This window comes from Nerophis lumbriciformis, linkage group LG11 (assembly GCF_033978685.3).
Source record: "Nerophis lumbriciformis linkage group LG11, RoL_Nlum_v2.1, whole genome shotgun sequence".
In the NCBI taxonomy this organism is placed as follows: Eukaryota; Metazoa; Chordata; class Actinopteri; order Syngnathiformes; family Syngnathidae; genus Nerophis; species Nerophis lumbriciformis.
The window spans coordinates 18,515,398-18,530,261 of NC_084558.2; the positions used below are offsets into that span (position 1 = coordinate 18,515,398).

The following is a 14,864-nucleotide window of genomic DNA, read 5'->3' on the forward strand; positions in this document are numbered from 1 at the left end:
CAATCACTTGTCCACTTGGTCATGGTTATGATGTAAGTTTAGTTCAAACATGTTTCACAGAGGGGTGAAAATTTTACTTTATTTGATCAAATTTGGACAGATTTATTTTAGGAGAAAAATGCTAATTAAAAAGTTAAAATCTGTATTGGCACACGTGTTACTTTTTCCCCCCACAACCTATTTTTGTAGCAAATCACACTGTGCAGCCCTAAATGAGTGCACACAAAACACACTCACCACTTTTGTGTGAGCCCACGAAGACAGTTTAGATGCAGGTTTCAGACTAGGGAGTGTGCCAGCAGGTGATTGAGTCACGATAGAGAGAATCTGCTTTTTGCTCATAGCTACAGTACACACAAGCTATCTAAACTGTGCCACAACATGTCAAAGTATTTTTTTTTATCAGGCTGGACTCCCAACAATGCTGAATCATGAATACCTTCAATACCAATGACAATGTTTCAGTTGCACAAAACACAATTGGAGATACAATGTAGCCTCCAAAGTAAGAAATATGATAAAGTTGCACAAAAATATCACATGATCTACTGAAACTTCAGTTTACTGGGCAATGAGCACCTAAAGCATTATCTGCGCAAGGTGTTTGCTTTGGCTTTTTTGTATGGGTGTCCCGATCCTATACTGATATCGCTCTGATATCAGAAAAAACAAGTATCTGAGGGTATCAGCTTGCATGTAAAACTTCCGATACAAGCAGTACTGCAGTGTGGTTGCCTATGCAAAGCTGGCCAGACAGTTAACATCTGAATATCCTTCAATAAACACACAAGGTTGGTATTTTATTTTATTTTAGTGAAGTCATTGCAAAAGGTAAACATGATAGGCTACAGGCTACTATGAGCTAGCAGCTACAGCTAAGCCAATGGCACACAAGCTATACATATGTAATAAAAGTCCTTAATTGAACAAGTTGCAGTCTGAAACAGCACATTAGTCAATATAAACAAGTATTAAATATTTATAGTTGCATATTACTTAGAAAGTATCCAGCAACATACTTGTCTGCATATTTCAACTTACTGTTTCATGAGCTAAACCTAGTGTGGCCACTAGGTGTCCCCAAAAAGCAAATACCACTCCACTTCAACTTAAAGACAGCATAAGTCTATTCGACACGGTTAATAATAAATAGGTTAGTGTTTTTCATACCTACCATTGTTCTCTGTTGAGTAATTTCACTTGATCAAGGTTTTTCTTACATTCCACACAACAAAAGAAAAGTAAGCATGATATCTGCCAATATGGTATCGAATCAGTAGCGGCCAATTTTCAAGGCTTCGATATCGGTATCGTACTCAATGGAAAAGTGTGTATCGGGGCACCACTACTTTTTTGTGTTAGTTTTGGGACGCCACCGCAGAAACTGGCAGATGACGACTTTCACAACACAGGTTGTGATTGACTTTGGAGGATCTCCATGGACGATATACTGGAATATTTCATACACTTTATAAGTTCAATCAAAAGGTAATTGTGTCATTAGTTTGAATTTAGATGAGTGTGTATGCACATTAGTCAGTGATAATTTATTGTCCTTATTGTGTTGAAATTTGAGGCAATTTCTATAACCAAAGTGGCATGCAAGTTTTCTGGATTTTAGGGAAGCCGACTGACATTTTTTGTCTCTATGCAACCCAAGTAACTATATATGATGTGCGGCTATAGACCACCGCAAACGTATTAATCACGCAATTGTTATCATATTATGGGTACTACCGTATTTTTCGGAGTATAAGTCGCACCGGAGTATAAGTCGCACCGGAGTATAAGTCGCACCTGCCAAAAATGCAAAATAAAAAAGGAAAAAAACATAAGTCACACTGGAGCCCGGCCAAAATATGAAAAAAACTGCGACTTATAGTCTGAAAAATACGGTAATTGTTCTATATTGTTCAACGGTATTTAAAAAAGCGTTAAACTTTTTTTGTCCATGTTGCGATCTCGAGTTCTGTGAACACACATAATTTACTCTAATAAAAATAAAATACTATAAAGCTAATTTAATTTAATAAGCTAAACGGCCCCCAAAATGGAACATACAGTATAGGGACAGATTTCAAACAATTCTTTAGGGTACATTTTGATGTAATTGTGGTGTAAAAGCTGCCAAAATCTCCAGCTTTAATTTAAACTCTAAACCCCTTTACACATTAAATACATGATTTAGTGGGAGAGAGATACACATTTGTATGTGAAGTGAAGTGAATTATATTTACATAGCGCTTTTTCTCTAGTGACTCAAAGCGCTTTACATACTGAAACCCAATATCTAAGTTACATTTAAACCAGTGTGGGTGGCACTGGGAGCAGGTGGGTAAAGTGTCTTGCCCAAGGACACAACAGCAGTGACTAGGATGGCGGAAGCTGGGATCGAACCTGGAACCCTCAAGTTGCTGGCACGGCCACTCTACCAACCGAGCTATACCGTTACAAATACAGTCCTTGTGTTACGATGTATGACATTTTATGGTTTTGATACACGGCCATTAACTATTCATACTGTGACGATGTTTCTTGAGTTGGTGTTTATTTCCTGTCAACGCTCTTATTTTAGTTCCATTTCCTGCTTGTCTCCCTGAGTGCTATTTCTCCTCACCTGCCGCTGATTGGCAGCCTTGCCACACCTGTTGTCAATCAGCTGGCTGCTATTTATGCCAGTTTGCAGCCAAGTTTCCCCCGCTAGGGCATGGCCCAAAGAACAAAAAGGACACGTGTGTGTTAATCAGCCGTTAAAAAAATTAGCGCCGTTAAAAAGTTAAAGTACCAATGATTGTCACACACACACTAGGTGTGGCGAAATGATTCTCTGCATTTGACCCATCACCCTTGATCACCCCCTGGGAGGTGAGGGGAGCAGTGGGCAGTAGCGGTGGCATTTTTGGTGATTTAACCCCCAATTCCAACCCTTGATGCTGAGTGCAAATTCATAGTTAACGCGTTATTATCGCTTTAACTTTAAGAGCCCTAGTTAAAACCATAAAAAAACGTTTGGGGTGTTTGTCCTGTCTTTTGACCTGTATTATTTAACCTTGTGACCCCACACATAGCGCACATGTCCTATCTTTGTTTGTTGACAAGTCAGTAAACAAGCACACTCAGCTAAACAATCACAAGCACATTCACAAGCATACACAACACAATGCACTGCAAATTAATGTCAAACATCACCATCGCATCATTGACATCTGGCTTAAAAGGGCTGTTTGCAACATTTACACAGATGCCTAGAGGGCGCCAACTTTCCAATGTATTTTACACTGTAAATCCTGCCCTCTTACGGCTGCTCGTACGTAATGACGTAATTACGTACGTCTGTAATACACTCTTGCGCATTAACTTTAGGTGTTGTTAGCTAATAATAGCAATTTGTATAGCTGGCGTTTTATAGAATGTATATTCTATAAAAACAACAATATGTTGCTTCTCTTGAACTGCTTTTGTGTGTGTGCAGGCGCACACAAACAGCAATCATTTTATTCGGGCCAGTAAAAGTTTTCATAACATAAACTTTAATAATTGTGAAAAATATTGACAGTTGTTAAACACATGTGTTCTGTTAAACCACTAATGGTAACATAAGTTAGCAAGTGGTGTTTTTGTTATATTTTTTGCTTTGAAAAAATTTTTACTGTTAGGAAATTGCAAACAGCAGCTTTAGGTGAGCAAGCAAAAACCATAACTTGTATCATTATTCACCAATTGTTCATAAATACACACATTCGAATGGATGTATATGTACACAATATATTTTTCAATAATGCGTCTTTCTATGTGAGCCAAAATCATTTTCTTAAATGACAGTTCTTATATAGTTGCGGGTACTCCGGCTTCCTCCCACCTCCAAAGACATGCACCTGGGGATAGGTTGATTGGCAACAGTAAATTGGCCCTAGTGTGTGAATACGAGTGTGAATGTTGTCTATCTGTGTTGGCCCTGTGATGAGATGGCGACTTGTCCAGGGTGTACCCCGCCTTCCGCCCGAATGCAGCTGAGATAGGCTCCAGCACCCCCCGCAACCCCAACCCCCCCGCGACCCCAAAAGGGACAAGCGGTAAAAAATGGATGGATGTAATATATTTGCAGAGTTTACAAAGTAGTACACATTGTTTTGGCTTAGTGTTTACAACGGACATCCATCCTGACAAAACCTTGGTCAGAAATCAAACTCATGCCCTCTTCCATGAAAGGCAGAAAGAAGCATGTACCGTTACAACACCAGGTAATCTACGCCTGGACACCTAAAATATGTACCAATATTTTGAGGCTGCACATGCTCATTTGCCAAAATATTAACAACTGGATTGATTTTAACATGTTTTTTTTGTTTGAATTAATACATAATTATTTAAAAAGTGAATTAAAGGTTTTAAGAATAAATATTTGTCAAAGACAAACTAACACTGTGTCAATGAATCGTACCTGTCCATACCAAGTATAAATAGTAGTCAGCAGTAAAGATTTTCAGGTCATATTAAAAAAATAAAAACCTGAATGAAACAACTACCTCTTTGTGATTTACATTTTCACTTTTGATTCCCACACCCTTGACTCTGACCTGCTTGTGTGGATTTCCTCCGAGCTTTCTTGATGTCTTCCTCAATCTTGTTACTGAGTTTCAATTCCAGCTGCTGTGTTTTCAGTTCCAACTCCTTCTGTCTGTCAGCCAGAGCTTTACGGGCCTGAAAATGGTACAAACTCTCAAAATATGCATTTTTTTAAAATTCCGGGTATATAAATGCAGGAAGTCGTTATAGAATGCATCTTATTATCTGTACACAAACATATTTAATCGATTCTCACGAAACGTTGTGGAAGGGTGAAAAGACTAAATCAATAAATTTTTTGCGGATTTTACTGTAAATGCCAATGAATATTGTAAACAATCTGGTTGTTCTGACACAACTCAGTGCAGAGTAGGGATGAGTGCCAAAACCAGGTTTAGTATGGCACCAACGCTAGCATAAACGGTAGTACCCAGACCGTAAAAAAGTCGCTAACAGTACCTAATTTCTGTGCTGAATGAATGTAGTCTTGGCCATCTACAACAAGTGCTTGACCATGATATTGTGCAAGTAACGTTTTGTAAGTAATATAGCTTCTGGGCAGAAGGACATATAGTCTGTCTCTTTTTAAAATGTATTGCTGACCTTAATACGCCAACAGCAGCCTTCATAACACCGCAAGCGCCACAGTCGTGTTTTGCTGTATTGTGAGGACAGAAAAGCAATCCCAAATAAGCCACTACATGTTCAAAAATAAGGCCAAAAAAAAAAAAAAGTTAACCCGCAATTTACAAACGTTGTGCTTGTAAAAAGTCGCTTGTGATACATTGCAGCTAGGGACTCCGGTAATAACTCTGACAGTGGATGGAAATAACTTTGGTCTTGTCAAGATAGCGGGGGTTGTGAATCTTTGGGCACCACAGGATTCGATTACATTCTTGGGATTCAATGCAGAATCAATTCTCGATTCAAAATCAATACTTTTTAATAACCTTGGGTGCCAGTTTTGTGATTAACTCCATTCCTCCATACAATAGATAAACAGCTCTGATAAATGTATACATTACTTAAAAGAAAACTGGTTTTGTTTAATAACATTCTACCCAAACATTTAATAAAGTCCTATACAAATAAGGAAACAAGAGAAGTATCCCACACTTCTCCTTTTGTAAAATAAATCTGTGTGTGTGTGTGTGTGTGTGTAGATATGGGCATCTACATCAACAAAATGGTTTGCCCAAGTGGCTAGTTTGGACAGATTAAAAAAAACAAAAAAACAAAAAAATCGATTTCTGATTTTTTTTAATCGATTACGAATCGTAACAAATAAGTATCGCGATTAATTTGGAAATTTATTCTTTTTGACAACCCTACAAGGTAGCAACCTGCCACAGGTTCGAAGCTAACCTTGGCGTTCAAAACACCTTTTTCCTTGTCCATTTCTGCTCTCTATCCCTTCCCCTGAGTCAGTTGGAACGTTGCTTAATTAAAACCAATTGTGCTGTTAAAGAACACTTTCGTTAACTTGGTATTACAGCGTTGTGAAGTGAAGTGAATTATATTTATATAGTGCTTTTCTCTAGTGACTCAAAGCGCTTTTACATAGTGAAACCCAATATCTAAGTTACATTTAAACCAGTGTGGGTGGCACTGGGAGCAGGTGGGTAAAGTGTCTTGCCCAAGGACACAACGGCAGTGACGAGGATGGCGGAAGCGGGGATCGAACCTGGAACCCTCAAGTTGCTGGCACGGCCGCTCTACCAACCGAGCTATTCCGCCCCACCGTCAACTTTGACAGCCCTAGTTGTATTGTATTGCATTTCATATTATTGTATGTTGCTGTTTGAAAAAGGTTGTGCTTGTGTACTTTGTGTGTCAGTCAATCACACTGTCAACCATGTGGATATGCAGTTACTGAAGCCAACATGCACATGCAAAGTCGTAACCACTACACAGTTCAAAGCTGACAAGCTCTTTTGAAGGGGGAAAAGATTCATGCGGTAAGGTGAGCTTTTGATCCAATTAGAAATCTTCCAAGAAGCCTACTCTTCACACAGCCTCAGATTCTGAGAATTTAACACGGTGGACATTTTTTACATGCAAGAACATCTGAAGACCAATTAAGGTTGACTGAAGATTTCTCTGTAAAAGAAATGTTTTATTGTCCTCATTAATCCACCTTGCACCAAATCGTGTTAGATTTTCTGCACAATTGAAAGTTTTAAAATACAAAAAACATTTAGTATATAACATAATTATATAGTTTGTTAAAACAGACATCTTTGCCTACTCTCAGACAAACACTGCTGAAATGGAAAATGACGCAAGACAAAGATAACGTCAAATGAAACAAATGTGGAATTTTAACCACTGCTAAATGAATACCTGACATTCTGTTGCTAGGCGATAACAATTATGTGAAAGCGTGTGTACCTTCTCCACTAAAGTATAGCGACCAACCAGCTGCTTCCGCAAGTCTGCAATATGATGGTCCAGCCTTTTCATGTCCTTCTTGAAGTTTTCCCGGAAGCTCAGCAGAGGCTTTTCCACTTCACTCTGGAGCTGAAAGAAACCCACTGCTTTAATCATGTACAATTCACACAATGAAATGGAAAGTTGAAGCTAACAATTTCAGTGCGCTACAACACAACTGCTCAGAGCTCACATATGTTTTGCATCAGTGTCGTTGCACTAAAACTTGAAGGTGACCGTAAACACATTTGTCTAACATCGTTGCCAAAAAACCCCAGAAACACATGCATACAGCACACACACATGCACACGCACGTACACACAGCGACAATGAAGCTAATATTTATGCAGGTTTTTAATACACTTTGCACAGTTGTCACTTATTCCACCGTCAGGCTGCTGAAGAATGTCATTAAGTCTGTGTCCGAAAAAAAACATACCAAGTGGATATGGCTTAAGTGGAAGGACCCTTGCTGGGCACCAATGGGACTCTGTTGCGAACATTAACACACTCTTCCACACTTCAGAACCTAGGACAGAACCGTCCAAGAGAACAACAACAATCTACTGTTCGGCCATGGGACACAAATTCAAGCCAAATCAACCTTTGATGAGAGATGTCTAAAGTACAAAGGCGAATGCCCCCCATGATTCAAAGGTTCACTACTGATGTGTCCAGAAGTTGACATCTTAACATTTCTGTAATACACCTTCTACACCAATCTCAACATCAAAACCACCCTGCATACCATCTATTGCAGTGTTTTTCAACCACTGTGCCACGGCACACTAGTGTACCGTGAGATATTGTCTGGTGTGCCGTGGGAGATTGTCATTTCACCTAATTGGGTTAAAAAAAATTGTATGCAAACCAGTAATTATGTGTTGTTGTTGAGTGTCTGTGCTGGCTTGAGCTCGGCAGAGTAACTGTGTAATACTCTTCCATATCAGTAGGTGGCAGCAGGTAGCTAATTGCTTTGTAGATGTCGGGAACATGGTTTGTCGTGATCACAATATGCAAACGTCAGCGGGAGGCAGCGTGCAGGTAAAAAGGTATCTAATGCTTAAACCAAAAATAAACAAAAGGCGAGTGCCGCGAAGGAAAGGCATTGAAGCTTTGCAAAACGAAACTAAAACTGAACTGGCTGCAAAGTAAACAAAAACAGAATGCTGGACGACGGCAAAGACTTACAGCGTGTGGAGGAGACGGCGTCCACAAAGTACATTCGTACATGACATGACAATCAACAACAAAATAAGAGCGCAAGACAAGAACTAAAACACTACACACAGGAAAACTCCAAAAAACTCAAAATAAGTCACGGCGTGATGTGACAGGTGGTGACAGTACACCTACTTTGAGAAAAGCTATAGGGATGCATTGTTGGTTATGGTTTGAAGTTATATCCAACAATTGCGAGAATGACTTTTTACTGTCAATATCGGCTGCTGAGTTTAATTTTTTTATGTTTTCTGCAAGTGGTGTGCCTCGGGATTTTTTCAACGAAAAAAATGTGCCTTGGCTCAAAAAAGGTTGAAAAACACTGATCTATTGGGCTAATGGACTGTTTGGTGTTTAACAATTTCAAAAGACGGCCAGTCAGCAACAGATATTAAGAAAGCAGAAAATACCAAACCAGACTCACATTCATAGCTGCAAGACTCCAGCGTCACCATATGATTTGTCATTTGGTCTCCTCTCTACACTGACTGGCATGATGAGTTAGCTAGCTAAATGTCCAGGCGGCAAATGATTTGCGCATGCGTGAATCGCTGCTATTTCCACCCTGTGAGGCTCTGCGAGCAGCGCTAGCTGACCGGCAGCACCCGTCACTGCTCGTTGAGGATTGCAACTGCTGCGTGCTTTCACCTCAAAGTCTCCAAGACAAAAAAAACCTCACCAATAACACCAGAAAAAGTCACTAGATTTTTTGCTAGTAGCCGTCAAGAGGATTGGAAAGTCGCCAGATTTAGCGATATGGTCGCCAAAATGACAACACTGGTTAATAGTAGAAAGCTGTGTCGCAAGTGGAATGGTGACTAACAAAAGGAAGAAAGATATTTGGGTTGAAACCATCCAGAATGTTAATGAATTGGGTTTGGCCAGAAGAAGACCTTGGAGCAAGTTAAAATCAGATGGAAGAATCTGGGGATCAGCGCAACAAAGGACCTTGCTGAAGCAAAAAACACCCAAACGGGCAACAAACCCTTTGAGAAAGGTAGATACATGAATGTGGTTCTGGGCACTGTTGGAGGTGAGAACTCTAAAGCTCTGCTTGGGATTGAAGGCGCTGTAGGGGATGGTGATTTTATGAGGAAAGTGAGCCAGTTCCTTCTAATGCAGAGGAAACATTTATTCTGGATCCTGATAAATCCCCATAATTAAAAAATCCCAAAAATCAAATACCGCACGTTAAACAGCGTGTGCAATCTATAAAATAGCATATTTTATCAGTGCACGTGTTGCGTGCGATTTACTAACACTGCAATTGGTGCAGACTGCTTTATTCAAATTGCATGTATTACGGTATATGGGGTCACACCACTTAGACACCCTCATTTACTGCGGATTCATGTTATGTTTCTACTTGTGGCGTTTTGCTATGTTTTCAAACATGCAGAAGACATGTACCACTTTTTATGGGCATTTACAATGAAACATTTTTTACCGCCAAAGGTGCGCTCATTGGAGAGAGGATGTACTTAGTACGGCCCAATAAGAAATTAAAAAATATAAGAAAACATTTAATAATATATACCGTATTTTTCGGAGTATAAGTCGCACCGGAGTATAAGTTGCACCTGCCGAAAATGCAAAATAAAGAAGGAACAATATATATATAAGTCGCACTGGAGTATAAATCGCATTTTGGGGGAAATTTATTTGATAAAACCCAACACCAAGAATAGACATTTGAAAGGCAATTTAAAATAAATAAAGAATAGTGAACAACAGGCTGAATAAGTGTACGTTATATGACGCATAAATAACCAACTGAGAACGTGCCTGGTATGTTAACGTAACATATTATGGTAAGAGTCATTCAAATAACTATAACATATAGAACATGCTATACGTTTACCAAACAATCTGTCACTCCTAATCGCTAAATCCGATGAAATCTTATACGTCTAGTCTCTTACGTGAATGAGATAAATAATATTATTTGATATTTTACGGTAATGTGTTAATAATTTCACACATAAGTCGCTCCTGAGTATAAGTCGCACCCCCGGCCAAACTATGAAAAAAACTGCGACTTATAATCCGAAAAATACGGTATGTTATGTGAAAAAAATGAAAGTCATTTAAAAAATATTAAATGATACCAAAACGCATACATTTAATTATTTTAATTAGCCCCTTAAGTCCTCAAGCAGCTATAAAATTATAAAATGATGTTGCTGAATAGTCGATATGTCTAATATGTTTTATACCGGGGCGGTATAGTTCGGTTGGTAGAGGGGCCGTGCCAGCAACTTCAGGGTTGCAGGTTCGATCCACGCTTCCGCCATCCTAGTCACTGCCGTTGTGTCCTTGGGCAAGACACTTTATCCACCTGCTCCCAGTGCCACCCACACTGGTTTAAATGTAACTTAGATATTGGGTTTCACAATGTAAAGCGCTTTGAGTCACTTGAGAAAAAGCGCTATATAAATGTAATTCACTTCACTTCACATTTCTGACCGTCCAAAATGTTGACACACACACATAAGACGGAGGATTATCGTCCGTCCATCATCTGCACTGATCCTGCAGCCTTGTGTAGAATTGTCAGTTTGCACGTCCTCCCCAATAAAACGCAACACAGTGCGAGCAAAACAGTGCAAGCAAAACAGTGGTGAGTGTTGATAAATCCCATTGCATGTGCTAAATAATTATATGTGCATCTCCTCCTCCCAGTATTGTGGGCATTCTGATGATCAGCATATATTTTGCATATTAATGAAGACAAAGACACAGAATGGATTGCACGTCTTATTCTGCTCACTTAACGGACGCAATCCACTTTGCACACTTTTAGTAGATCAGCTTTGCACGTACTATCAGGTTTTCACGTGTTTTAGTACACGCAAACCTTTAGTAAATCAGGCCCTAAATGCTTTGGACAACTGGCAGGAGGTGGTTATGTTGACAAGAGATCCACTGAGCAGCTTGACTAAGTAAAAACATGACAAATGAAAGCATAGTAAAAAGTCAGGATGTACACTTTAACAGGATATTTAAAAGACAAACTGCATGGAATAAGGTAAGTGTTAAATAGCTCCACTAAATATTTATTCAAAATTCAGTCTTTTGTTTATTGTTTCATGGCTCGTATTTCTTGATATGTCAGACTTGCTTACAGTCAAAGTCAATGATTCAGACACAAGCAGAAACACTGCCAAAACTATGGACATAGCGAAGATGTATTCAACTAGAACTAACCTCAAAATAGAACATATATATATATATATATATATATATATGTTCTGCATCTACATCATGAATGTTTTGATCATCAAACCACATGTATATGTGCAGTTGTGTGAGAGAGAAAAGCAGGAATTACTTTGGAGGAGAACTTCAGGTGAACCTCCGCTTCATCCGCCAGACTCTTCTTCAACTGGGCCCAAGCATCCCCAAGAGTCCTAGGACGACAGAGAGACCACACACACTTTTACATAAAAAGTGGGCAGAAATATCGAGGACAAGGGGGAGTGCAGCAGATGACGGTGAGCACACACAGCTGGCGATAAGCAGCCGAGAGTGAGTTACACCGCTAACCATTAAATCTGGAAAGCTGGAGGTCCAAATGCAGTTCAGCAAATAATTAAGATGCATGTGACACATGTTCTGTTCCAGCCTGCTCACAGACAAGTGTTACGTTAACAAATTCATATTACGTAATTAATGTGGGGCAGCACGGTGGAACAAGGGTTAGTGCATGTGCCTCACAATACAATGGTCCTGAGTTCAATCCCCGGCTCGGGATCTTTCTGTGTGGAGTTTGCATGTTCTCCCTGTGACTGCGTGGGTTCCCTCCGGGTACTCCGGCTTCCTCCCACCTCTAAAGACATGCACCTGGGGATATGTTGATTGGCAACACTAAATGGGCCCTAGTGTGTGAATGTGAGTGTGAATGTTCTCTGTCTATCTGTGTTGGCCATGCGATGAGGTGGCGACTTGTCCATGGTGTACCCCGCCTACCGCCCGAACGCAGCTGAGATAGGCTCCAGCGCCCCCCGCGACCCCGAAAGGGACAAGCGGTAGAAAATGGATGGATGGATGGGTAATTAATGTGCACATTCATTTCAACATGAACAGAAATGTGTCTGGACCAAAACAAAGTAGATGACTATTAAGCAGGAGGGGGTTGAGTGGAAGAGACTTTAGAAAAGCTTGTGTTTCAAAGTTTAGTTTTTAAAGCCAGTCAAGTTTGATTCCCTTCCAGAAAGTCACGTTATCATGATTTGAAAAAAATAAAACCAACGATGAAGTACAGATTTAATGGCAATAGTGGAACATAAAACTGAACAAAACTGACAAAAAAATCGGCACAAATTACTGCCATGCAGTAAAGAACATTTTGAAAATCAAGACTTTTCCTGTAACTGGGTGCATTTCTACACTATATTTTACCTTTAGATTTATTCTCATCTACCAACCTTTTTCAGCTGTCTTTTTTAAACTTATATGTCCCATGTAATGTACAACATAATTTCCAGTTTTTTTAGTAGATAATTTACTAACAGGATTATGATTAAAAATGTAATGTAAAACAAAAATGTACATGAATGCAAAGAACTCTGAAAACATTTCCCATTTGTTAAAGTTAAACAGGCATGTGATTTGACCACAATGAAAAAGACTGAAAAAATTTCCGGGGGTCTGGGGGACGAAGGCCCCCAGCCAGGTCCAGGTGCCCTGGTGAGGGGACAAGGGGGGCAACGCCCCCCGAAGCTCCTGGTTTTTCACCAATTTAACATGCTAAAATTAACAAAGACAGCACCATTTGAAGAAAATATTTTAGTGTTTAAAGACATGAAAACATCATTAATAGAACATACCTTGCTTCAAGTTGTTTCATATGTTTTTGCCGTTTTGCATGTACTTCCAAAGCCTTGAAACCTCGTGATCCATAGTCAATATTATCATGACACCACGTGCACAAAACCTTTCCAGTATGATCGATTTTCCGAATAAAATCACCGAACAAAGTCGTAACTTCCTTCTTCCCAACAGTATCAGTGATTTCCCTTTCCATCCAGTCCCATCGAAACTTATTTTTGACATGTTTATCAATTTCTTTTACTCGTAAAGCGTCCTTTCTCTCGAGAACCGACATCATTTACATATGGAAAATGGCGGTAATAACCATTATGAATGATGACGTTATTAACGTATAAACTACGTCTCGAATCTTGATTTAGGGTCGGAAAAAAAAACGGAAAAACGGGAGATACATTTTTTTTTTTCCCCGAGATTAAAAAAGACGGAATTCCGACTTTAGACGGAAAAATCACATGCCTGGTTAAAGTTAAAGTTAGAGTTAAAGTTCCAATGATTGTCACACACACTGGGTGTGGTGAAATTTGTTCTCTGCATATGACCCATCCCCATGTTCAGTGCCTGTGAGGTGAGGGGAGCAATGAGCAGCAATGTCAGCCGCGCTCGGGAATCATTTGGTGATTTGGTGAACATTGGCAACTCTATCCTGTAGCCACGCCCCCTCAGGTAATATACTTCCGGTGTTGTGACCTCTGTTTACATCCAAATATACCTTCTCGCTGGATACTAATACTCCAGAAATACAACTGCTTTGGAACTAACAGCGTTCGGATTGTAATCATAGCAGCAAAGTAGACAGCTGTCAATGTTGTGGCTCAAAGAGCGAACGGAGGCAACAACACGCTAGCGAGCTGGTTAGCTAACTAGTGAGCTTGCTTCGGTGCTCCTGATTGTCTCTACGTCCAGCAACTCAGTACTGCGTTTAGGCAAGAAGAACAAAGAGTACCTGCAGCTAAGGCAATTGTTCATATTCGCATTTTTGCGGACATTTTACATGTCTGAACATTGGTACTAATTTCATAGTTCTGGACTTAAAACATATGTCTACAGGTAAAATCCCCCCCAAAATAGACATAATAGTGGTTTTTAGATTTGTTTTTTCCAAGTTTCAGCACATTTTGGAACACCTACTGTTAGCTCCAAAATGTCTGCTGACGTCACCTACAGAAGACTGAAGGCAATTTCATGTTGTGTAGTATGTGTCTCCATAGCATCTTCATCCCGAATCACAATATTCCTCGCACAATTAAATATGTCTGCCAGATGCATTGTTGCAGGTTGTAGCAATACAACTAAAGAAGGGGTCAGCCTGCATACATTTCCAAATGATGGGTGTATGAGAAAAGTATGGACCTCTCCAGTCAAATTGACCCAAACAAAATGAAACGAACTAAGCAAGAGGAGTGTCATTTGCAGCGATCATTTGAATGATTCTGACTTCAAAGAATAAATGATAAATGGGTTGTACTTGTATAGCGCTTTTCTACCTTCAAGGTACTCAAAGCGCTTTGACACTACTTCCACATTTACCCATTCACACACACATTCACACACTGATGGAGGGAGCTGCCATGCAAGGCGCTAACCAGCACCCATCAGGAGCAAGGGTGAAGTGTCTTGCTCAGGACACAACGGACATGACGAGGTTGGTACTAGGTGGGGATTGAACCAGGGACCCTCGGGTCGCGCACGGCCACTCTTCCACTGCGCCACACCGTCCCTAAAGAAGGGTTTTGGTTCGAGTTTGGGTGGAGAAATGTTCATAGACTCATGTCAAATGCAATACCGAAAATTTAGGAGCATCCTTAAGGGAAGA

General features: G+C 39.9%; 1 protein-coding gene across 3 annotated transcripts in view; it reads right to left on the bottom strand.

Annotated features, from left to right (window-relative positions):
• LOC133610660 (growth arrest-specific protein 7-like) overlaps nucleotides 1-14,864 on the bottom strand; it is a 165,740-nt gene that overhangs the window by 15,111 nt on the left and 135,765 nt on the right. For 2 of the 3 annotated variants that reach the window (XM_061967142.2, XM_061967145.1), the window contains 3 exons: nucleotides 11,550-11,628; nucleotides 6,958-7,086; nucleotides 4,578-4,701 (listed from right to left, as the gene is read on the bottom strand). In XM_061967142.2, the coding sequence (XP_061823126.1) occupies nucleotides 4,578-4,701; nucleotides 6,958-7,086; nucleotides 11,550-11,628 (332 nt within the window). The remainder of the gene's footprint in view (nucleotides 1-4,577; nucleotides 4,702-6,957; nucleotides 7,087-11,549; nucleotides 11,629-14,864) is intronic. The other variant, XM_061967144.2, reaches the window with a different exon arrangement.